General features: G+C 45.0%; 1 protein-coding gene across 9 annotated transcripts; it reads left to right on the top strand.

Moving 5' to 3' along the window:
* Positions 1 to 2565: 2565 nt before the first annotated feature.
* Positions 2566 to 24471, top strand: CARD9 (caspase recruitment domain family member 9). 9 transcript variants are annotated; one of them, XM_075578880.1, is made up of 13 exons: positions 2567 to 2713; positions 7448 to 7658; positions 8023 to 8160; positions 10016 to 10356; positions 11557 to 11736; positions 13109 to 13264; positions 13858 to 13983; positions 15461 to 15646; positions 17340 to 17381; positions 17819 to 17873; positions 21284 to 21345; positions 21547 to 21620; positions 22925 to 24471. In XM_075578880.1, exons 2-13 carry the CDS (start codon positions 7478 to 7480, stop codon positions 23007 to 23009), a joined length of 1626 nt encoding a protein of 541 aa, XP_075434995.1. In that variant the 5' UTR covers positions 2567 to 2713; positions 7448 to 7477; the 3' UTR covers positions 23010 to 24471. The 9 variants fall into 9 exon arrangements, 6 of the variants coding, with proteins under 6 accessions (XP_075434995.1, XP_075434994.1, XP_075434993.1 ...); XM_075578879.1 differs by having other exon boundaries at positions 2569 to 2713; positions 21281 to 21345; XM_075578878.1 differs by having other exon boundaries at positions 2572 to 2713; positions 21544 to 21620; positions 22925 to 24470.
* The last annotated feature ends 366 nt before the right edge of the window (positions 24472 to 24837 follow it).

The following is a 24837-nucleotide window of genomic DNA, read 5'->3' as shown; positions in this document are numbered from 1 at the left end:
TGTTTTTTGTATTATTATTATTTGCTCCCCTCCACTCACACGGGCGAGTAGGGCTCAAAAAGCCGTGCAAACCCAGTATGCGTGAATCAAGGATCACAATACATATGTTAGTTTGTATTTTGTATACATATATTGTCTACTCTGTATACTATGTATTTGTTCACCAATAAAATCGAAGTTATAAAAAAAAAAAAAAAAATTAAACCAATGGTATTTATTAATTCCATTCAGGCCAAATTGTAAAAAAAAAAAGATGCAGCACTAGGGTTCCCAGGTGTCCAGTATTGTGCCGGACTGTCCTGTATTTGGACACTGTGCAATAAAAAGTTAGAGGTAATACTGGACATGTATGTGTCCAGTATTACCTCTCTGGACATGTGTGTGACCTGACCGGCTTGGGGGGACTGCGAGATTGCCCCTGAGAAGGGAGAGAGCAGGGCTGTTGTTAGGGGGCTGGTCAGCTTCCTCCTTCCTGATTGGCTGCTGATGGGTAATGCAGCCAATCAGGAGGAGGTGTCAGGAACATGGGTGTGGGGCCAAGGAGAGGAGGAGACAGCATGGAGCCGAGAGATGTGTGGTGTGTCTCGAGTGCGTCGCACCTTTCACCATTGTGTACAGTATTTTTGGAGAAGCCACCTGGCAACCCTATGCAGCACCCTAATTAAAATAATAAAAAACAATAAGTCTTCTGCATCATGAAATAAGTGTGTGTGGCTCATATAATGCCTGGGTGTGTAACAATGATTTCATAATGTGATTGAGGTGTGTCTATTCCCTGGTTACAGCAATAGCATTCTGCTGGCGAGACGAGACGGCTTCCTTTAACCTCTTTGCAGCCGGAGAGGCAAGTAACACATTGCAGGGCAGTGTCACAATGTTATTCAGTGCTAGATTCCAAGTAGGTGGTGACCTGCATTAACCTGTAAGGCTTGTCCGTAGGGTTCCCAGTTGTGCGGTATTGGACCGGACTGGGGAGGGGGGCACAGGATTTCCCTGAGCAGGGAATTTTCTAGGGGGCTGGGCAGCTTCCTCCATCCTGATTGGCTGCATTACCCAGATGCAGCCAATCAGGAGGTGGTGTCAGGAGCATGGGTGTGGGGCCAAGGAGAGGAGGAAACAGCATGGAGCGGATAGAGGTGAGTTTGCGTATATCTTGAGCGTGTCACACCTTTCACTATGCTGAAGCTGAGACTGATTAAGCCACCTGTGCTGAAGCAGGGATATCCTGGAAACCTGACCTGGTGGTGGCCCTTGAGGACTGAAGTTGGCCACCCCCTGATCTACTCTGCGGGAAAATATAAAAGGTGGATTCAGGACTCACACAGAGGTAATACAGCAGCATGCCAAGTGTAGGACGTCCTGCACTGGTGCGGATTGCCTTAGATTGTAAGCTCTTCGGGGCAGAGACTTTTTATGCCAGGAGCGCTTATTCCCATTATGTGTCATGTTATTATGCCCCTTGTATTACTGCTGCAAAGTGCAACGCACCTGGAGGACGCTATATAAATGACGAAATATATACATGTACATGATATACGCTGGAACACACCACCTAGTCCAGAATGCTAACATCAGCAGAAGACACGTTCCAATGTTTTCTGCGTCTTCTAAAGATTGTATTTATTATGTACAGGGCGCCCCGTCACCCAAACAGATCCCGCGATTATAACCTCTCCACAATGAACCCTCTGGCTGCCGGGGCCGGGGGGGCAGGGGGGGGGGGGGCAGGTTTCTTGTCAAAGTAGCCTTTTATTTCACTTCCATGAATTGAATGTGATTGAATGTATGTACATACCCTGCTTGGCAGAAAGAGGCGTGGAGGACGGATTCTTAGAGGAGCAATCCGTGTCGTATAAAAAAAAAAATGGATTTTGTTTTTTAAATACAGGATTGACGCAGGGGGTCTCCGGACTGAACCCCGTTAATTTCAGCTCGGGGGAACCCCTGCTTCCAGAGATACCTCCAAAGAGTGGGTCAACAGCATGATGTCACGTCTTCCTATTGGCCCACAGGACCCAGGAGTTTTGGAAATCCGCCATAATGTGAACCCCGGAGCGCCTACCGGCCTCCAGGGACTCTCCGGAAATCAGTGGGTCCCTGGAGCTGAAATTAGTGGGGTTCAGCTCCAGAGACCCCCTGCAACCGAAAGGCAGGACTAAAGTTCCAGCCACCACGATTTTGACCAGTTGAACATCACTTGTATGAGTTCACTTAGGTCCTAAAATATGAATCGTTACTCTTCAATAAAAAAAAAAAGGTACCACCTAATACTAAAGTACTCAAAGAAAATAAACTACAGAAATGTGGGTTAGTACTTTCACAGTATTGCAACTCCGGACGGCACCTGTATGTACGTAAAAGTGCACCTTTAGGCTGCGCTTATAGTGCCGGCGAAATGTATTGTCATCTCAATGTGATTTTTCCAGCGACCGTAGCCTGACGCAGCATCGCCGGCACTATAAGCGCAGCCTTGTAGTCACGTGGCACTTGTCAGCAGAACGCATGAGCTGTAATGAAGAATTTGTACTATGGAATTGCTCACCGGCTCTGTTTTTGCATACAAGGAAGTGATTTACATAGGGCTGGCTCTGCCCACTCGTTCTTCAATCTGTGCCGAGCCCCGGTCTGCTGTATGCCCGCTCTATAAATCACTGGGACGGGACAGGAGGAGACGCGTTGGTGAATCCCCGAAGACAAAGCTGGTACACAACAGGTAAAAGGCTGTGTATCTGCATAGGGGGGACCCTCTACAACATGAGAGACTGGGATGGAGACCTGTTTATATCTGTTACTGACGTGTCTTCCAGAAAGAAGGGGAACAATGTTTTTAGAGAGGTAATCCAAAAAAATTAACATAGGATTAAATCAGAGGGCATCCAGTGCTGAATTGATTCATCCCTGGGTAACACCTGTTTCCGGAGATCCAGACTCCCGTAGGGGGGTGCAGGTTGGCGCTTGGCCAGCAGGGTTCACGTAAGGGCGGATTTTCAAAGCTCTCGCGTCTTGCGGGCCACTAGGAAACCGACATCATCGTGTTCATCGTCCTATTGCAGCGCGTGACGCAGGAGGTTTACATTTTGCCGAGATACCAGCACCCCCTTTGGTGGTCCGCATCTTCGAAAGCAGGGGTTCCCCGGAGCTGAACCCCATTCATTTCACCTCCGGGGACCCCCTGCTTTCCGAGGTACAGATCTCCAAAGGGGGTGCCCCCTGCTTCAAACCTATGTTAAAAAATAATAAATAAATAAAAAATAGCACGTGAATTGCTCCTTTAAGATAATTTTATTATAAATTGCATTTCAGCGCAGTGCCGTGCTCATCGCATAAGGCAGCGGTGCGCAAACTGGGGGGCGCGACCCCCAGAGGGGGCACGAGACTGCCGACGGGGGGCGTTGGGTTTACAGAGGCCCCGCGCGCTTCCTGAAGGCATTTAAATTAAGTGCCGGGGAGCTACAGGGCCTCTGTAAACCTTACTCACCTTGGCTCCGGCAGCTTCCTTCCTGCGTCGCCATGGCAACGCGGCATCAAAATGACGCCGCGAGGTCATGTGACATCACGTTGCTATGGCAACGTGACGTCCTGCCGCCGGAATGGGGGCCAGAGGGGGGCGCGGGAGTGAGGGGACCGCCGACAGGGGGGCGCAGGGAAAAAAATTGCGCCCCCCTGGCGTAAGTTACAGCCAATATGGGGTTGACCGTTATTAACCCTTTTGTTTCCAGTGTGGCTAGCAGTACATGGCAGAACTATGCATTTCTGAAGCTTACACATCAGCAACGTTGAAGCTCATTGTGTTGGTTCTGTGTGAAAAAGCTTCATAAATACTGTATGAGCTGCAGCCGGGACATGTATATGTATGTATACCTTTATTTTTATATATTGCCTCCCAATGTACTTGGCGCTTTACAAGAGAAACAGTACAGAACAGAGAACAATAATACAATAAGTGCAACAAACAAAATCAAACAGTAGGAGAGGAAATCCCTGCCCCGCAGAGCTTACAATCTAAGTGGTATGTCGGGAGACTTGCAGAGACTGCAGGTGAGGGAATAAGTGCAGTAGATGGTAGAGCTTGGCCAATGGTTTGTCGGAGTGACTGGGTGTGGGACAGTAGAATCCATAGAGAGTATGAAACTTCCACAGCTAATAACTAATATAACTCTACAGACACTTCACATGTGGCACTTAAGCTGTAGCACATACATATCTCTCCATCATTGGCCCCTCTCGAAGGAAGTTAAAAAGATGAACATGTTTATGTACTGGTGGTAAATAAAATACCCCCTGGTACCATTACATTTGCGTCCCTGTTAATTTGCTCTGTATACTGTACTCCTGCCAAGGGGCTCTCACTCTTAACATACGGCGCCTAAAAATAGGCATTTTGTTATATAACTTTTGCTTTCTATTTATTTGCATATACATTTATCTGAGGTACTTTTTGTTTTACACCTAGTAAGTATAGTAGACAGCAGGTCATCCTTTGCCAGCTGCTCTAATTAGCTGTAGGTAGCAATCGGTGCAGTAGAGAGGTAATGGAGCAGACCAGCCCATTAGGTATACAACCCAAAGTAAATGTACTGTACCTGCTTAACCAGTGCAGTACAAAGGTATGGGTCTTGTTACAACTAACTGGCCTCCCAGCAGCACCATCTGAGCAATCATATATATGTGTGTTATCCTACAGGTTGTATCTAAGCAGCTAGATACAGTTTTTTATCTTGCATCTGCTCATGTTCAGCTGTGAGCAACACCTTCATCCCATAACATTGTAACCTTTAAAGGTTAAAGTCCTCCGAATTATGAGCCATCAAAATACACATCTTACTGTTTATGGTTTGTGTTGCATCAAGAGTTCATACGTTTATTTGTCAGAGTAGAGTAGGTTATTTTTTTTAAAAGTTTTTATAAACTCTATATACATACTGTATTTACATTGTCATATTTAGTTAAATATTTATAACCGTTTGCTATTGCCATATCGTTTATCAATATCAATATCATTTATTCATACATATACAATGATCAACGTGATCCCCCAACAGGTCTTAAGGATATCCCTGCTTCAGCACGTGTGGTACAGTCTTCGACTGAGCCACTGATTGAGCCATCTATGCTGAAGCAGGGGTATCCTGAAAGCCTGACCATTATGGTGGGGGGGGGGGGGGTCTTGAGGACTGGAGTTGAGCCCCTGTGATGTGAGGCATTAACCCTTTAGTTGCCACCGCAGGTCAGCAACGCATTGCTCTGGCAACCAAGGGGTTATCTCTAAAAAGAAATGCCCCCACCTCGCCGATTCCTAAGGAGACTAGCGCAGCGGGGTCAATTCAGTGTGATAGCCACGATCAACCGTTAGCAGCCATTCACTTAACCCCTTCAATGCCCAAAGACGTAGATACTATGTCATTTTTACTAAGAGGCGATTGAAATCTTTCTAAGAAAGCGGATTATTTATTTTTTTGGTTCTACGCTAAGTGGAACTGCCCCTTTAAATAACTAGTGACAGTCAATAGTTCCTATCACACCTTAATGTATAGCGAGGCAAGTCCTTACCAGTTATAGGAATATTTTCCCTGGTATGTGAGTAACATAATAAGTACTCAGATGTTGAAGGGAGGGTCCGTGAGTGCTTAGTCTATTTATTTTAAGTGTAACGTAGTTTTGGTGCCTGAGGCACAAGGAGATAAAGTGACTTGCCCAAGGTCGCAAGGAGATAAAGTGACTTGCCCAAGGTCACAAGGAGATTAAGTGACTTGCCCAAGGTCACAAGGAGATTAAGTGACTTGCCCAAGGTCACAAGGAGATTAAGTGACTTGCCCAAGGTCACAAGGAGATAAAGTGACTTGCCCAAGGTCACAAGGAGATTAAGTGACTTGCCCAAGGTCACAAGGAGATTAAGTGACTTGCCCAAGGTCACAAGGAGATTAAGTGACTTGCCCAAGGTCACAAGGAGATAAAGTGACTTGCCCAAGGTCACAAGGAGATAAAGTGACTTGCCCAAGGTCACAAGGAGATTAAGTGACTTGCCCAAGGTCACAAGGAGATTAAGTGACTTGCCCAAGGTCACAAGGAGATTAAGTGACTTGCCCAAGGTCACAAGGAGATAAAGTGACTTGCCCAAGGTCACAAGGAGATAAAGTGACTTGCCCAAGGTCACAAGGAGATAAAGTGACTTGCCCAAGGTCACAAGGAGATTAAGTGACTTGCCCAAGGTCACAAGGAGATTAAGTGACTTGCCCAAGGTCACAAGGAGATTAAGTGACTTGCCCAAGGTCACAAGGAGATAAAGTGACTTGCCCAAGGTCACAAGGAGATAAAGTGACTTGCCCAAGGTCACAAGGAGATAAAGTGACTTGCCCAAGGTCACAAGGAGGTTAAGTGACTTGCCCAAGGTCACCAGGAGTTGACACCGAGATTTGAACCAGGTTCCCCTGCTTCAAAGTCAATGCCGTGTTCAGAGTCAGTGTCTTTACTCACTGAGCCACTATTTCAGCCCACGACGTGGCCTTGTTACCTCTGGGTTTGTAGGTACGGTTTGGGCAGCATTTCTGCAGCCTAAAAAGGCAAAGAAGGAAGAGCTGCCCATTGGGTGATTCAGCTCCCTGCACCTTGGCATCAAGACTGCCAAATTGCAGAAGTGGTAAAAAAAAAAAAAACAGTTTCACTCCGACTGTTACTTTCAATACACTTTTATGAACCACGTTACTCTGCATTGTGAAATCCCCGGGCAGCGGAAGCTGCGACGTACGGCCGCTTGTGGACATCGACCCCTTCAGTGCTGAAGGAGCCAGCAACGCACAGCCTTCTTCAGGACTGACGAGGGGCGAGGAAGCGTGCGGCTAATTGTGGCTTTAGAGTTCATTGCCTTGTGTGTGGAAAATATATCATGGGCCATCGCCTACATACACCTGCTGACAGTCAGTGTCAAGTATATACAACTGCACTAAGTAACAACATTCCCTCTGCAGTGAAACATCTCGAACAATAGCTCTGAAGTGGGGAAATGCAACTGGAGACTTTCTGTCAGCTCGGTGTGACCATCGGCAAATAATTTTGGGCACGGTGCTGTTGAGTAAGTATTGCCCCTTACAGCAGGGGTTCTCGAGCCCCCACAATAGGTCAGGTTTTAAGGATATCCCTGCTTCAGCACAGGTGGCTCAAGCAGCAGCTCAGTCGAAGGCTGAGCCACTGATTGAGCCACCTGTGCTGAAGCAGGGACTGATTAAGCCACCTGTGCTGCAGCTGGGGTATCCTTAAAACCTGACCTGTTGGGGGGGGGGGGGCCTTGAGATTTGGAGTTGAGCACCCCTGCCTTACAGACCAATATATTAGATTGTCAGCTGTTTGGGGAGTGATTAATTTTTATATACGGTCCTACAGTATATGCTCTGTCAGCGCTGAATTAAAAAAAAGACGTAATTACAATGCAATCTTTGTTTTCGGATAACAGGATTGCGCAGGGATTTTTTTTTTTTAAATCATGTCGGAGGAGAATGACGAGGAGTGCTGGAACAAACTGGAGCTTTATCGGGTCAAACTCACCTCCGTGATAGATCCGAACAGGATCACTCCGTACCTCCGGCAATGTCGGGTCTTGAACAGCGATGACGAGGAGCAAGTCTTTAACGACCCGAACCTCGTGATCCGCAAAAGGAAAGTAGGTGAGTTCTGCAGAATGATCCATTTGCCTGTGGTATTAATGTACCTTTCTTGTGTGCTGCATTCAGCATCACTAATGTTTAAATAAGGGTAAAGTATTCTTATCGATGTCCATTGCTGAGCATCAGGTAAGTTGGGTGTGACACACTGTTATTATTAATTATTAACTTCTGTGGCAGCTGAGAATCTTCTTTACCGCATAACAATGACACTGGGTTTGAAGCAGGGGGACAGGCTCTACTCCCAGTGTCAGCGCTTTGTAACTCTGGGCAAGTCTCCCTAGGGGACTTCTATTCCATCCAGTCATGGCAGACGATGGTGCATGTCTCTCTCCTTCCAGACCGACCCTTTATTCCTTCATTACAGGGGTGCTCTTAGACATTCTGCAGAGGACGGGCTGTAAAGGTTATGTTGCATTCCTTGAAAGTCTGGAGCTTTATTACCCGCATCTGTACAAGAAAATCACAGGGAAGGATCCCACAAGAGTATTTTCCATGATAATAGGTAATATATATATAATTTTATATCTCCTCCTCACTTTCTATCCATCTATCCATATATCTATCATCCATCCATCTAGCCATCCCTTTGTTGAGTAAATATGTCTAAAAAAATGTGCATTTGTGCGTGTGTGTGTGTGTGTATATATATATATATATATAGTCAGATAAGGCAGTTGGCACTCCAATAGGTGCTGGTAAGCCACAGGTGCACGTCCCATATAGAGAATGTAGTTATACGTTACCGTTCCAAGGATTGGTAAACAAGAGACAGCACTCAAAGTTGAAAATCAAAGTGTATTAGTGAAAGCAAAAATACATCCAGAAACCCAACGTTTCGGTCCTACAGAATGGGACCTTCCTCAGGGGGATACAAAGGGAGAATGACACAGTTCACCACATATTTATGTATAACTGTGTCATTCTCCCTTTGTATCCCCCTGAGGAAGGTCCCATTCTGTAGGACCGAAACGTTTATATATATATCACAAACAAAGAGTAGCGCTAAAGTGTGACATTAAACCAGGTGTTGATAGAAATATGTGCATATATAGTTAATAGATGAATATTGAATTAGTCAAGATAAATCGTGCAACACCAATATATATATATATATATATTAAAATATAATAAGTGTAATAAAAACAAACACGTAAAGTTCGTAGATGAAAAGTCCAGATCAGGAACCAGTCTGTATTGGGGGGGCAAAGCTTCTTGACATGATCTCGCCAGATCACAGATATCTACAAAACACAAAGTAAACGTCGATCCCACCCAAATAAATGTACTTTATCGCTTTTCATCAAGACGAGTATGCTGGACTTTTGTTCACACTATATCCCCTACACGTTTTGGGGCATCTCACTATGACGATGCTCTGGAGTGCTGGCACTGTTTTTTCCCCTGTATGTGTATATATATATATTTGAGATGTTGACCAAGATCACAATGAATACAAAAATAGAGGGAAGAGAGAAAACTCTGTATTTCTAACCAACACACATGGACAAAAAAGTAGTAGTAAAACAGAATTTCTCAATAGGAGATACAAAGTGGAGCTCTACTCACAAAGCTCGTAATACTCTTAATGCATTTATTGAAGGAGCAGTGGAGAGTGCACTCTGTTTTACTAATGCTTTTTGGACCAAGATCACAAGACGTTGGAATTATTCAGTGCATTTGCAGCTAGGCTACACCTCCTCCCACTAAATCAGATCTCACTGTCACTTTGCGAGTGAGTTGGGCACAGGATGGGTGTTGAGATGGATGGGTGTTGAGATGGATGGGTGTTGAGATGGATGGGTGTTGAGATGGATGGGTGTTGAGATGGATGGGTGTTGAGATGGATGGGCGTTGAGATGGATGGGCGTTGAGATGGATGGGCGTTGAGATGGATGGGCGTTGAGATGGATGGGCGTTGAGATGGATGGGCGTTGAGATGGATGGGCGTTGAGATGGATGGGTGTTGAGATGGATGGGTGTTGAGATGGATGGGCGTTGAGATGGATGGGCGTTGAGATGGATGGTTGTTGAGATGGATGGGTGTTGAGATGGATGGGCGTTGAGATGGATGGGCGTTGAGATGGATGGGTGTTGAGATGGATGGGTGTTGAGATGGATGGGTGTTGAGATGGATGGGTGTTGAGATGGATGGGTGTTGAGATGGATGGGCGTTGAGATGGATGGGCGTTGAGATGGATGGGCGTTGAGATGGATGGGCGTTGAGATGGATGGGTGTTGAGATGGATCGTTGTTGAGATGGATGGTTGTTGAGATGGATGGTTGTTGAGATGGATGGTTGTTGAGATGGATGGGTGTTGAGATGGACAGGTGTTGAGATGGACATGTTTCCTATGCAGATACCGCAGGGGAGTCCAGCCTGACGCAGCTTCTCATGAATGAGATGCTGAAGCTCCAGCAGGTCATCCAGGAAGAGAGGCGGAATTACAGGGAGCTGAACTCGGTACTCTGCGAGAAGGAGGACAGCCTCAGGCAGATGCATGTGAAGGACAGCGAGCTGAGGAAGCACCAGGAGAGGGTCCTGAAGATGAAGGAGGAGAGGGACAAGTTCAACAAAGAGCTGAAAACGTTCAAGGATGAAAACTACGATTTAGCTATGAGATACGCCAGGCAGAGCGAGGAGAAGAACTCGGCGTTAATGAAGAACAGAGACTTACAGCTAGAGGTAACTGTCTTTACAGTGAGTATCTGAAGGCTTCATCCCACATCATATAGGCCAGTGGTGGCCAACTCCAGTCTTCAAGGGCCACCAACAAATCGGGTTTTCAGGATATCCCTGCTTTGGCACAGGTGGCTCAATCAGTGGCTCAGTCATTATGACCGAGCCACTGATTGAGCCACCTGTGCTGAAGCAGGGATATCCTGAAAAGCTGACCTGTTGGTGGCCCTTGAGGACTGGAGTTGGCCACCGCTGATTTAGGCTATCACACTCCAGCCTTTTATATTTCTTTAACAGCAACGGTTCACTGAAAAATAATGTATTCTTTATGTAAAGTTTTCAGGAGATCCAGATCTGTACAGAGTAGAACTTACAGCCAAGCACGGCAAGTTTCTGTAAGGGCTATCAATTCAATATTTTTAATTGTGGTGACACAGAGATAAATGCCCACATTACTAAGCAGTGCTAAGCCATACGATACCTTACATCCCGTTTAAATGAATAAGAGGGCCTTATGGCTTATCATTGCTTAAATATGGTCCATCATGGCTTGGATATGGCAGGGGTGTGCAAACTTTTCAGTTCGCATCCCCCTTGACTGCGCTACCAATTGCCTGCGCCCCCTCCCCCCTCCTTACCTGCTCTCGGGCTCCATGCGTCATATGACGTCACAACGTCATGTGACGCATTGCCATTTGACCCACGCGGCGTCATTTGATGCTGCGCTGTCATGGCGACACATCACTGAAGAGCCGGCTGAGAGCAGGTAAAGGAAGTTGCAGAGGCCTCACGCCTCTCCCAGTATTTAATTTACATGCCTGGGGCAAGAGCGTGGGGGCTCTGCAACTATAGCGCCTGCCCCCACCCTAGAAAATCCCACGCCCCCCAGTCTGCGCACCCCGGGGATATGGCACTGGGCATCAACCTTCAGAAGTCAGTGCCTTAACCACCCTGCTACAGTGGCTCCCACTAATCCAATCTAGTTAATCTGAGTCTCTGCAAATGTGTTTTTTGTAGACGCTTTGGAATTTATTACATTGATTTGGGGATCAAACCCTGTCTCCTGTCCCCCCTCTTGTTTTGCCAGTAAGACTTGGTATCAACACTGACTCCACGAAAACTGAATAAAATCAATTACAGCTAAAGCACAGAAAAAGAGATGATATGTTGCATTTTTAGTGCAAATGAAGATAACAAACTGAAAACAAACTTTTTGCACAGATAGAGCGATTGAAACATAAGCTGATGAAAGCGGAGGATGATTGTAAAGTGGAGAGGAAGCAAACGATGAAGCTGAAGAACGCGATGGAGAAAAGGCCAAGTCAAGATGTCATCTACGAAATGCAGCGAGAGAACGAGCTTCTGAAAGCCAAGATCCTGGAGCTGGATAATCCCCTGCAGGTAAGAGATCTCCAGCTGTGACTCTGCATATAATAATAATAATAAATTTATTTATATATAGAGCTTCTCCCAATGGGACTCAAAGAGCTACCCAGATACAAAAAGGAAAAAAGAAAAAAAACATTTAAGGTTATAAAGGAGACCAAACACAAGGACAGATACAATACAGGATGGGACGGTGCTGCAGTTATTACATGCCAGACAGGTTGTGGTCCATTAATTAAATGCCAAGTAAACAGATCGGTCTTGAGCCTGCTTGTATAGATTCCCAGAGAGGGGGCCTCTCGGGCTGTACAAGACTGTTACAAAGAGTGGGAGCAGCGCGGCTAAAAGCTCGGGCACCAAAGGAAGTCAAGTAGATTCTGCGACCTGTTAGAATGTCCTTCATCTGCAGATGGAAGTGAGCGATTGGGAGTGTAGTGTACTAGAAGATCTTTCAGATATCTGAGACCCTTGTCATGTAGAGCTTTGAATGCCAGCAAGCCAAACATGAAATAAATTCTCCATTTTACAGGTGGCCATATGGAATGCATGTCCTTGAAGTAAGTACAGTAGAAAAGAACAGGCACATTTGTATATTGCTTAAACATTTCAAGTCAAGGCATGACCAACAGATGCTTTAAACAAAGTCTATAGTGCCTGTCAGCTCTTCTACTCTACATCTTTTTGGACATCAGGGGTTCGTTTTATTGTGAGCTCTGGCATTCACACATATAAGGACTCCGTACTATGGAGTTCTTTCATCCCGTCCATTCTTCCCTAAAGACATACATTACATATAAAGAGGGGTATACTGACGCATGGTGGCTCGCACCTTGTGATGTCCTCATCAAAGACAATCGTTGATATTGTGCAGTTAGCGCTATTGTGATATAAGGAATCTTTTGCCAATGATCACTGACACATTCTGCAGACATGAGCTGTTTCGTATCGCGACATGCCATGACTTCCCATATTGTGCGGGTTATTTGCCATTATTCTCTTGTTCATAGGGTTCGTGAAATATGTCATATGAAAGTGCTAAGTTGTCATGTTTTTCAAGGGTTCCTCAGAGCTTTGTTCTGTTCTCTTTGCTTATGCTTTAATAGCTGAAGGGTTAGAGTCAAGCTCCTCGTTGGTCAAAAGATAGATAAGAGTCAGAAGACCATCTGCACAGAATGAAGATATTTACATATGATATTTATGGAACTGTTGTAGTGGGTATAGTGCATGGCCTTGAGTGATATCTCATTAGGCTATATCTAATCACCCATCTCTTGCGTTGGAATATGCAATTATCTGTTATCTTAGACTCCCAGGGTTTACGTGTCTCTGATGCCCCAAGGAGACTATATTTGTGAAGGTTTGCATTTATTTATTATTTCTGTGTTAGAATGTGACCGGGGAAGGGACAACAGGGAAGAACAGGATGTATATCGAGATCCTGGAAGGTGATCGCAGACAGGCCCTGGAGCAGCACCAGGACCTGGTGAACATGGTCTACAACCAGAAGATGAGTCTCCGGCAGGCTGAAGACCTCAGAGACAGAGTAACTGGACATTTATTTCCTGCTCACCTATTTAACAAAACCTAGGATACGAAAATAATTCTCCAACTATATAACTAAGCTCTTTCTCTTCATTAAGACATTAGCATGTCCCTATTGGTGTGGGTTTATGCTATCTGTCAGTAATGCTTAAGATAGGAAACATTTTAATGTTTTAATCTGCCATTGAAAAAACCCACCCAAAAAAACACTGGCTGATGTCATTTTAAGAAAGCAACTCTAACTAATGGTGCAATCTGGTTATAAAGGGAATAAGCTCAATTGGAATTCTTACAGTCAGTAATAACTGCTGAGCAATCTAAAGTTCACACCCAATAACACCAACACAGCAGTATGGAACCCCGGAAAAGTCTCAGAACAGCTGCTTTTCTCTTGGCTGCTAGAATCCTTTGGCAGAATAATTGTTGTCAATCGTTCTATATTTTACACCATCTAAATATCAGGTCTCTGGGCTGACCTATTCCAGACCGAATTGTAGCTCAACTCGTTTTACTGCTCGCAGCTGTGCAGACATCTGTATTCTTCTGGGGATGGGACCTGTTGATGATGATGAATTACTGTTCTCCCCCTCCTAGTACATGGAGGAAAAGGAAGTTTTGGAGCTGCAGTGTACCACTCTCAAGAAAGACTCGCAGATGTATAAGGAACGCATCGCGGCTATTTTACAGCAGATGGAAGAAGTTTGTATAGAAAGAGACCAGGTGAGACTTGGCAGGGGTCTCCTAATACAGCAAACAAAAAATTATTATGGCTGACGATCTATACTTAATTTGCACTCAACCCATTGACCAGCCTTTACAGAAACCAATGTTTTCATTGTTGATTTAGCATAATGTTTTCATTTTATAATTCTCATTAATTCTCATTAAAGTTGCAGGCTAAGTCTCTCATCGTCCCTATTATTTCCGATCAGAGGAATGCCACAGAGCACGGCTCTTGTTCTGCCTCTTTAAATGTAGCACATCTCCCGTTATCACTTGTTGGAGGTTCACACTATATATACTGAATAGTGTTTGATTTAGTTTTCCGTTGAAGCTGCTCACTGCTGAACACATGAAGAAATGTAGCAATATTATTAGTCCCGTGGATTTCAGCCACGCAGAAGTAAAACCTGAGGACTGTCGTCAGGGCTTGTGTGCTCATCGTTCTGCTGTCTGTTTCACGCTTGTTTGATTACATACAACACTGAACTTTATTCTTTATTTTATCTCCTATTAAATCTGTGAGTTCTACTAGGATTTCGTTTGTTTAAACAAACACCCACATCCTGTGCAATAGGAATCTATGTAGATCATTGGTTTCCAATCTTTTTTTGGTAAAGGAACCCTATAATTATATTGTGAAATTCTGCGGAACACCCAACCCTCTCTAATAGCGCGTCTGAGATCAGATACATTGTAAGGAACCCCAACCCTCTCTAATAGCACATCTGAGATCAGATGCATTGTAAGGATCCCCAACCCTCTGTAATAGCGCATCTGAGATGAGATGCATTGTAAGGATCCCCAACCCTCTCTAATAGCGCGTCTGAGATCAGATGCATTGTAAGGAACCCCAACCCTCTCTAATAGCGGGTCTGAAATCAGATGCATTGTAAGGAACCCCAACCCTCTCTAATAGCGCGTCTGAGATCAGATGCATTGTAAGGAACCCCGACCCTCTCTAATAACGCGTCTGAGACCAGATGCATTGTAAGGAACCCCAACCCTCTCTAATAGCGTGTCGGAGATCAGATGCATTGTAAGGATCCCCAACCCTCTCTAATAGCGCGTCTGAGATCAGATGCATTGTAAGGAACCCCAACCCTCTCTAACAGCATGTCTGAGATCAGATGCATTGTAAGGAACCCCAACCCTCTCTAATAGCGCGTCTGAGATCAGATGCATTGTAAGGAACCCCAACCCTCTCTAATAGCGCATCTGAGATCAGATGCATTGTACATTCTTCTATATTTGGTACAATTTGCAAATTACCTGAAAATTGCAGGGAACCCTTTAAGGTCGCCCACAGAATCTGTTGATGTAGATAAAATCCCATATATACTAAGAAGTGGTATTCTGGAGCTAGAAGGCACCCTACCACCCATTTGCTTTAATGGACCATATGGTATCTTAGCACCATTGACTAATTATGGCCCATAGTGTGCTGTGTTGGATTACTTTGGTCTCTCTGTTTCAGGCCATGGCTACAAGGGAACAGTTTCATGCGCAGTATTCAAAGAGTCTGATGGATAAGGATTTGTACCGCAAGCAGCTGCGAGAGTTGGGGGAGAAGTGCGATGACCTGCAGATCCAGCTTTATAGGAGGGAGGGACAATTATTAGCCTTGGAGACCAAACTGAAAAGGCTGGAGGCGCCTACACTGGTAACTAGCGCATAATATGTTGGTGATAATCCGTTTGCTAATGGACCCTTCACTGTCAGAAGTCCTGCCACACAAAGGGATTCATTACAGTCTAAGGCACGGGCGGCCAACTCCAGTCCTCAAGGGCCACCAACAGGTCAGGTTTCCAGGATATCCCTGCTTCAACGACTGAGCCACTGATTGGTAGCCCTTGAGGTCTGAAGTTGGCCACCCCTGGTCTAGGGGATCTATGTGCTGAGGCAATTTTGGTGCAAAACTGGGGTATTTTGCTCCAATTTGCGACGTAGGACCTAATTTGCACCATGGGGGGGAGGGTAGGGGGGGGGAGGGGGAGAGGGTAATGTCAGTAGGAGGAGTTTGGGGGAGTTACATGGAGCACAGATTATAATGAGATGTATCACATTCTGCGTCTCTGTCCCAGCTTGCTCCTTGGGGAGAGTCAGTAGGAGGAGTTGGGGGAGTTACATGGTGCACAGATTATAATGAGATGTATCATATTCTGCGTCTCTGCGCCAGCATGCTCCTTGGGGAGAGTCAGTAGGAGGAGTTGGGGGAGTTACATGGAGCACAGATTATAATGAGATGTATCACATTCTGCGTCTCTGCCCCAGCTTGCACCTTTGGGAGAGTCAGTAGGAGGAGTTAGGGGAGGAGTTACATGGTACACAGATTATAATGAGATGTATCACATTCTGCGTCTCTGCCCCAGCTTGCACCTTGGGGAGACTCAATAGGAGGAGTTGGGGGAGTTACATGGTGCACAGATTATAATGAGATGTATCACATTCTGCGTCTCTGCCCCAGCATGCACCTTGGGGAGAGTCAGTAGGAGGAGTTGGGGGAGGAGTTACATGGTACACAGATTATAATGAGATGTATCACATTCTGCGTCTCTGCCCCAGCTTGCACCTTGGGGAGACTCAATAGGAGGAGTTGGGGGAGTTACATGGTGCACAGATTATAATGAGATGTATCACATTCTGCGTCTCTGCCCCAGCATGCACCTTGGGGAGAGTCAGTAGGAGGAGTTGGGGGAGGAGTTACATGGTACACAGATTATAATGAGATGTATCACATTCTGCGTCTCTGCCCCAGCATGCACCTTGGGGAGACTCAATAGGAGGAGTTGGGGGAGTTACATGGTGCACAGATTATAATGAGATGTATCACATTCTGCGTCTCTGCCCCAGCATGCACCTTGGGGAGAGTCAGTAGGAGGAGTTGGGGGAGGAGTTACATGGTGCACAGATTATAATTAACTATATCACATTCTGCGTCTCTGTGCTCCATTCTTTTTGCCTTTTAAGTGTAAAAAACGATCTTCCATATCTGAAGTGACGTAAGTCTAACATTCTGCATCAGATGTAAGAAACGTACATATATTCCGCAGCGCTGCACCAAAAAACAGAGCAACGCATCAAAGCAAAGCTTTCCCTCTGCTGATAAATAGACCTCTATAGATCTATCTTAAATTACGAACCAAATGTTTAAAACGGAGCAGTGCGTCTAAACACACTTTTCTCTACGTTGGTACAGAGGACCATTGGCAAAACGTCTTTGTAAAGTGCCAAGTAAAACTAGCAGCGCTATACAAGAACAAACAATTATTATTATTATTTGCTTTGATTCCAGTTTAATATCGCAGCGCACCATCTTATAATAAAGTAACTACCGTCTTTATGTCTTTCTTTAGTCCTCTGATTTGGATGACGTTTCTTCACGGAGTTCCCAAGAAGTAAGTATAATGCAGGCGCATATCCTTCACCCGTCTGATCTCCAGTGTCACACAGCTGTGACACTGCAGGAGCAGTTCAGGAGTTACCCAGAATACTAATGCAACGTGCAGTATAAAGAGAGGCTGGCAGGTCTGCGCACTATATAGAGAGAGGCTGGCAGATCTGCGCACTATATAGAGAGGCTGGCATATCTGCGCACTATATAGAGAGAGGCTGGTAGATCTGCGCACTATATAGAAAGAGGCTGGCATATCTGCGCACTATATAGAGAGAGAGGCTGGCAGATCTGCGCACCGTTCGACGCTCTCTGAGAGTATTGTGTCCTCATTGGATAATAATGATCACACAACTCCTTTAGTGCTCTACCTAAATGATGTTAAGAGGTCAAGTTATTAAATATGGCTGAACTTGCCTTTCTGTTCTTTTTCACCCAAAGATCACCGTTCATATTTGTCCAGATGAAAACCAACAGCAACAGCCCGATGTTAGTAGTAAGTGGTACTTTTAAATAAGACCCTTTGTTACCATGAATGTGACCATACAGTTATTACAACTCAGAGATGGATGTGTGTTGTGCCCATGTGAAGTGTTATCTTGCAAAGCACGGCACGGACTGTGAACATGATATTGCAGGACATTCATAATGTGAAAAAAACTAATGTGTTGCACGCTAAATAAATAAAGAGAAATAGCAGGTAATAGAAAAACAATTACAAATACGAGTGCGTAAAGCACTTTATACAGCAGCGCAGGTGCCAAATTAATACTCAAAAATTGAGCAGCAAGTGATAAAAGTGTTGAAAACGAAAAACAAAATCTTTCTTTGTGAATTAAGAGTCTGCTCCTGTTCAAAAGGATGGCCCAGCATCACAAATCTAGACTGGATGAAAAAGAAGAAACAAGCAATAAAACCTCTCATAGTGTAATATTTAAAAGACTTTTAGTGGTATAGAAAAATGGTAATACATACACGTACAAAAAATGTATTAAAATTAGAACTGGTGATATAAAAAAAAAAAACAAACAAAAAAAAATGTTAAAAAAAACTTCAGGCATAAAAGTGACACTTTGGAAAAGGAGTCCCTGCTCCGAAGAGCTTACAATCTAATTACATACAGTATAGGGGCCCTGGCAAGGTCGTAACTGTGCTGTACGAGGATCTGGGAATTCACTGATCTTCTGCAGCAGCAGGAAACGTGTTTAAAAGGGTAATCCCCCCAGGACCAAAGTAAACTAATTCCAGTGACATGTTTAAAGGGTTTTATCTGAGTAAATGATATTTTTTTTTTTAGCCCAAATCTGACACCTTCAGTAGACATAAAAGTAACATTTAGGAAAAGGAGTCCCTGCTCCAAAGAGCTTACAATCTAATTGATTGGTAGGAAGAACGTACAGAGACAGTAGGATGGCGTTCTGGTAAGTGCATCTGCAGGGGGACAAGGTTTATGTATGAGGTGTTAATTATCAGCCACGGTGCTACTCATATGCTTTGATAAGTAAGTGTGTTTTAAGGTGGGTCTTAAAGGTGGATAGAGAGGGTGCTAGTCGGGTACTGAGGGGAAGGGCATTCCAGAGGTGTGGGGCAGTCAGTGAGAAAGGGTTAAGGCGGGAGAGGGCTTTAGATACAAAGGGGGTAGAGAGAAGACATCCTTGAGCGGAACGCAAGAGTCGGGATGGTGCATAACGAGAAATGTATATATAAGTTGGGGTTCCTCAGAGCTTAACTGCATGTATTTCTGCTACCGGGGACCCCCCGGGTTCACAAGCTACTTACCAGAGAAGATGGAGGTATAAAACCTCTGCATCATGAGGGACAATAGGCAGCTGCGACACAACTGACATCACAGCTTCCTATTGGCCTGAGTGACGCGGGAAATTTAAACCTCCATTTTGTTTCGTCAAACACAAAGAAACACTGTATGGAGCAAAGACACTGTACATACAGATAAGGCCCTAAAAGATGCACTCCAAGTCTGAGGGAGAGAGAGCGCCCTACTAAATTTGCAGTACACAGGAGGGAGTCTGGACCAAGTAGTAAGGTGAATTGTGTTTATTAAAATACTTTATTAAAGAAATACTATTAAAATAAGATGGTGACAGTTAATGTAGTGAGTAAAGGAAACTGAAAGTATTATGGTGCTGATGCCCCCGTAGGGGGTCTCTGTTTGGCAGAGTGCCAAATGTAGTCCAAGTGAGACTAAAACATCAGCACAGTGAGAAACCAGAAGCACAGATTCCCAATGCCTAATATAACGTGGCTAATTGGGCTGCTTCTGGTAAATGACGTCACTGGATCGCCTACAGATCATAGCACTCACAATAAGCACTAGTGTGTCATTAATTGTGTGGCACCTAACATGTAAAGCCTCTCATCAGCGTATAGTCTACTGTAAAAGTGATAACGAATGAGGGCAACAATGTGGTGTGGTGAACAACAGTGTAAGGTGATTATAAGCCCATACACTGACGAAATAACACACAGGTGCATGCTTGCAGTGTTTGCCCCTCAGGTAAGTGGACAAACACTTCAATGTGTAGCTAAATAAGCCGAATGGGTGAACCCCGCATAAACTGACCCTGAGCGTCAGTAACTACACACAGGGACAGGAGATGAAAAAAGGGGAGATCCCTACACACCAATATATACTGACCCTGCGGGGGGATATCAGTGCCGCAGGATCGTGTACTCCCCCAATCTGGCCCTCAATAACATACCCCCACTGCAAACGGGGGGGAGAGGGGTGGGGTGGGGACAGAAAAGAGGGAGAGAAGACCCTCAAACAACGTAGTTGAGCTTGCCCTGAGGGGACACGATCCTGGTATGGCAGGCGTGGTGAGTGCGCAGCTTGAGGCGGCTCCGTCGGTGTTCCGATCAGGTCTGCTGAGAGCTGCTGGCATCCGTGGTGAAAGTCGCAGTACGTGACGTCATGACGCCCTCTGACGTACGTTTCGCGTTAGCTTCATCCAGAGAGTGTATGGGCTTATAATCACCTTACACTGTTGTTCACCACACCACATTGTTGCCCTCATTCGTTATCACTTTTACAGTAGACTATACACTGATGAGAGGCTTTACATGTTAGGTGCCACACAATCAATGACACACTAGTGCTTATTGTGAGTGCTATGATCTGTAGGCGATCCAGTGACGTCATTTACCAGAAGCAGCCCAATTAGCCACGTTATATTAGGCATTGGGAATCTGTGCTTCTGGTTTCTCACTGTGCTGATGTTTTAGTCTCACTTGGACTACATTTGGCACTCTGCCAAACAGAGACCCCCTACGGGGGCATCAGCACCATAATACTTTCTGTTTCCTTTACTCACTACATTAACTGTCACCATCTTATTTTAATAGTATTTCTTTAATAAAGTATTTTAATAAACACAATTTACCTTACTACTTGGTCCAGACTCCCTCCTGTGTACTGCAAATTTAGTAGGGCGCTCTCTCTCCCTCAGACCTTGAGTGCATCATTTAGGGCCTTATCTGTATGTACAGTGTCTTTGCTCCATACAGTGTTTCTTTGTGTTTGACAATTATCTCCTTGCCCTATTGCACCGGCCTATTTTTCTGACCGCCTTGGTCATATTAGGTTGAGCGGGTGCATTTTCTTTTGTCTCCATTTTGTTTCCCCTGGAGGAAACTGTACAGGTGGCACCTAACCAGGTAAGTATCTTAGGAAATCCTGAAATGAACATGGGGGGGCTCCTGAGACCCCCTACTTTCTATGTAAAAAAAGAAAAAACAGACTAGGCATAACAGCTCCTTTAAAGAATTAAAAATGACTATATTATAACATGTTGTAAGCATGCCCTGGCGTAAGTTGTAATCACTTTAAAAAGTAACATACTTCATTATCCCCTGGGATTCTAACTCTGTTGCTTTGTTTTCTAGCAGAGCAGGTAAAACAGGAGGAGTTTACGGAAAACCTCGAAAACGAGTCACTGCCATCGCAAGATGTAAGCCGCTATTGCTTTCTACAGAAGATGAATGTTTCAGGGCTGAAATACAAAGTGTAGTGATATCGTTTCTACGTGTGTAGCCTGAGCGAGCTGCTCATGTTGGTCGTTCTCTGTAGTGTAAAAAAAAAAAAAAAATGTTTTAAAGGCGAAACGCGTCAGCACCCGGTTCATGCTTTGACTTTATTCTGTCTATAGCAGCACAGTCCAATGAATGGAGAAGCAATAGATAAAGGAAGGAGGCGGATTAAAAAGAGTTTCGAAGACAATCGAAGGTACGGTATAAATTTGGCTAGTTGCACAACTATCTTTATAGCTTTTAATCTGGTCCCTGCCATAGAAACATTGCAGGTGTATATTTTTTTCTTTCCATTAGACCGCTCTAAGGGGGTTATTCATTAAGCTGCGATGGTGACTTACGGGAAATGGCGATCGCACATGCGTGGTTGGCGAGTGCTCTTCGCGCATGCGCAGTCGGCGCTGCCTGAGATTTGTCCCGGTTTTTGCCGGGACAATTCTGGTAAACTTAATCCAAGTGACCTTTTGGGCTGTCTACTAAAAATCCATGTAGACTTCAATTGGATTTTCGACCGAAAATGACTTGCTTGGCTGTCTTGGTGAATATAGAACATGGCCCTACGTCACTAGAACTCAATTTTTGAGACAATGTTTATTTTTTATAAGAATAAGAAAATTAAAATGATTGCTTACAGCAGGGGTGCGCAAACGGGGGTGGGGGGGCGGCGCAGCGGTTGCAGAGGCTCCCGCGCTCTTCCCCGAGGCATTTAAATTATATGCCAGGGGGGACCGCGCGAGGCCTCTGCAAACCTCAATTTACTTGGAATCACCCGGCTTCCAGTCACGTTGTCATGACAACGCGGCGTCACATGACGCCGTGTTGTCATGGTAACGTGCTTCAAATGATGCTGCGGGCTCACGTGACTCTTGGCATCATTTATCGCCGGGTCACTGGAGAGGGGGGGGGGGGGGGCGAGCGATGTGGCCGGCACTCGGGGGTGTGGGGGGCAGAAAAAAAACTTTGCACACCCCTGGCTTACAGAGTAGTTTGCGCTGAGCAAACTTAATTTACACTTAATTTATTCTTATGTCAATTTTTCTCTTGGATCTCAAAGATCAGCTCTATAACAGCTGAGATCATCTAGTATAAGGGTGGTCTCCAGTCCTCAACGGCCACCAACAGGTCAGGTTTTAAGGGTATCCCTGCTTCAGCACAGGAGGCTTAATCAGTGCCACCTGTGCTGAAGTAGGCTCTCCTGAAACCCTGACCTGCTGGGGGGGGGGGGGGGGGGGTTATCAGGACTGCAGTTGAGCACCCCTGGGTTAAGACATACTAAAAGCAGACTATTTCAAGAATAGTGTACCCCTAATATATGGGGTTTTCCCATTGTTCACTTCTACATCAACGTCCCTGAAAATGTAAGTGACCAAGGAAGATTGTAGCACACGAAAGAGAAGGTTTGGCCACCCCCCTGTGACCGTCTTATTCCACCGCGATGTCATTTAGATAATTGTGTAGGAAATGTGCACAAATAGCACTTTCTTTTCATTCCATTTTCAGGAAGAGAGCACTGAAGATTAAAAACAAGTCGCCGTCGGAAGTGCAATGGTACACAACGGGAAGTGACACCGATGGCACGTCGTAAGAGAGAGGATTGGAGGTTGCCCATCCCGGTCAAGAGCCAGGTCATGGACTTCAAAGGAAACAGGAGACCACAGGGCGATGGATATTATACAAACGTCGACCCACTCGGAATCCCAGCCAGCTACATTGTGACTGTTATCTGGTATTCGATTCCAGAGGCATCTCTGTGGTGGGAGCACATTGGCCTTGGTTGGCTGATGGATGGAAAGTAACGTTGATAAGATGCCTGCCCAGTTACTTCAGTCTGCGCCAACACTAGTAACAGTTTTTACTCGGTTGAAGACAAGTTGAACTTGGGGGGTGATTTTGACGCACTTAATTGATTTTGATGTAATTTTGGGCTGCACAGAAATACCGTATTTGCCCGATGAGAGGGCGACCCTGAACATAAAGCGACCCCCTGGATTCCAGCCTCGGCTAACTGTAACTAGGTAATGCCGGCTGCTGTGTTGTGGCCTTAGGTCCGGTGTAAGCTATTATACACAGTAGCCGTCTCCACATGCGCTCACGCTCGCTCATGCAACCCTGCTGTGTTTATCGCTTAGGCTTCTAATAAAGTATGCGCTGGTATGCGTGCGTACGCGTGCACGGCGTTGAGCGTGCACGTGGCGTAAGCGTTTAGTTTCTATAGGGCAAGCGGTGACGCGCGTGGCTATGGGGCGTGGCTCTGACATCAAAGCGCTAGGCCGCACTGTGATTGGCTCATGGCGTCACGTGGCGTGACAACAGCGCGAAAAAACTAATTTCTTGTATTTCCTCTGATCTGCTGCGCAACCGCTCACGGACGTGCGCGCGCACGTCTCAACTGTAGCAACGTCAGCCTCACACATAGGCCACAGGGAGTATTAGTGGTCAGGTTTGGAATAAACCCACAAGATTCTGTATTGTAGGTCGACACTTCAACGACTTTCCTGCTCTTAAATTATATAGTATTGATATTTGTATAACTCTTATTTTTATATTGAAAGGAAATATGTATGACGTCTATTAAATGAAATCCAGTTACTGATGTAGTAGTGTTTGTATATTGTAGGGTGCTCAAAATCACGTGAACTCTCAAAACATTGTGTAAATAAATCCTTAAGGTCCAGGTAACTGTAGTGAATGTCCACAATATTGCAGTGTATGTATAAATGTACCAGTGAGACAATAAGTTGCCTAATGGTGTTCACATAACAACCACAATACACAGCACACAGTTAGAATCTGTATCAGGTAGAATGTATACGTATAGAGCCAGGTAATATGAAGGGGCTACTTGCCTGTCAGCTCACCCAGTACAGTCCAGCATCCACCTTGATAAAGTGCGTTCTGCACGAAGCGCGTAGGTGCGTTTTTGTCTGCCTAGTTTTGTGAGCTACACAATAAATTAACTATATGTGGAGTTGCCCTGGATTTGGATCTTTATTTCTCTTTTGTTTGTCGGCTGTGCTCCGTTTCTTCTTTGCATTTCTGTAGCCGTGTTTGTGCCTCTTTATTTAAAGACAAAATAGGGAAAACGTATACACCTAGTTCTGTTTGGGCATGTTTTTTTTGTTGTTGTTGTTAACCTCAGTGGCCTAATAGACTCCAGAACACTGAAATGTCGGTGGTTTGGCTTGCTGATGGCTCTGGGCACTTGTGGTAGTTTGTTCTATAATGGTAAACTGTCCATAATCAGATATCCTTGTATCTATCTTATCCTAAAAAACAAACAAACAAAAAAAGCACTAGTGCTGACTTGTACGAGTGTGACTTCATTGAAGTCTGAGACACTTAACTAAACTTGAGCGAGACTGACGCCAAATCAGTGCGAGTCGACCTTATGGTATGGACCACTTCTGCCTATT

The sequence above is a fragment of the Ascaphus truei genome, chromosome 21, assembly GCF_040206685.1.
Source record: "Ascaphus truei isolate aAscTru1 chromosome 21, aAscTru1.hap1, whole genome shotgun sequence".
Taxonomy (NCBI): Eukaryota; Metazoa; Chordata; class Amphibia; order Anura; family Ascaphidae; genus Ascaphus; species Ascaphus truei.
This window is presented reverse-complemented; position numbering and strand designations above follow the sequence as displayed.

What these genes read in the sequence shown, in the direction of transcription:
- CARD9 (XM_075578874.1), top strand. Translation starts at nt 7,478, where the DNA reads ATGTCGGAGGAGAATGACGAGGAGTGCTGGAACAAACTGGAGCTTTAT. An exon ending in AGCTGGATAATCCCCTGCAG is followed by an intron (nt 11,737 to 13,108) that starts GTAAGAGATCTC and finishes TTTCTGTGTTAG; the next exon opens with AATGTGACCGGGGAAGGGAC. An exon ending in GCAACAGCCCGATGTTAGTA is followed by an intron (nt 17,874 to 21,280) that starts GTAAGTGGTACT and finishes TTTGTTTTCTAG; the next exon opens with CAGAGCAGGTAAAACAGGAG.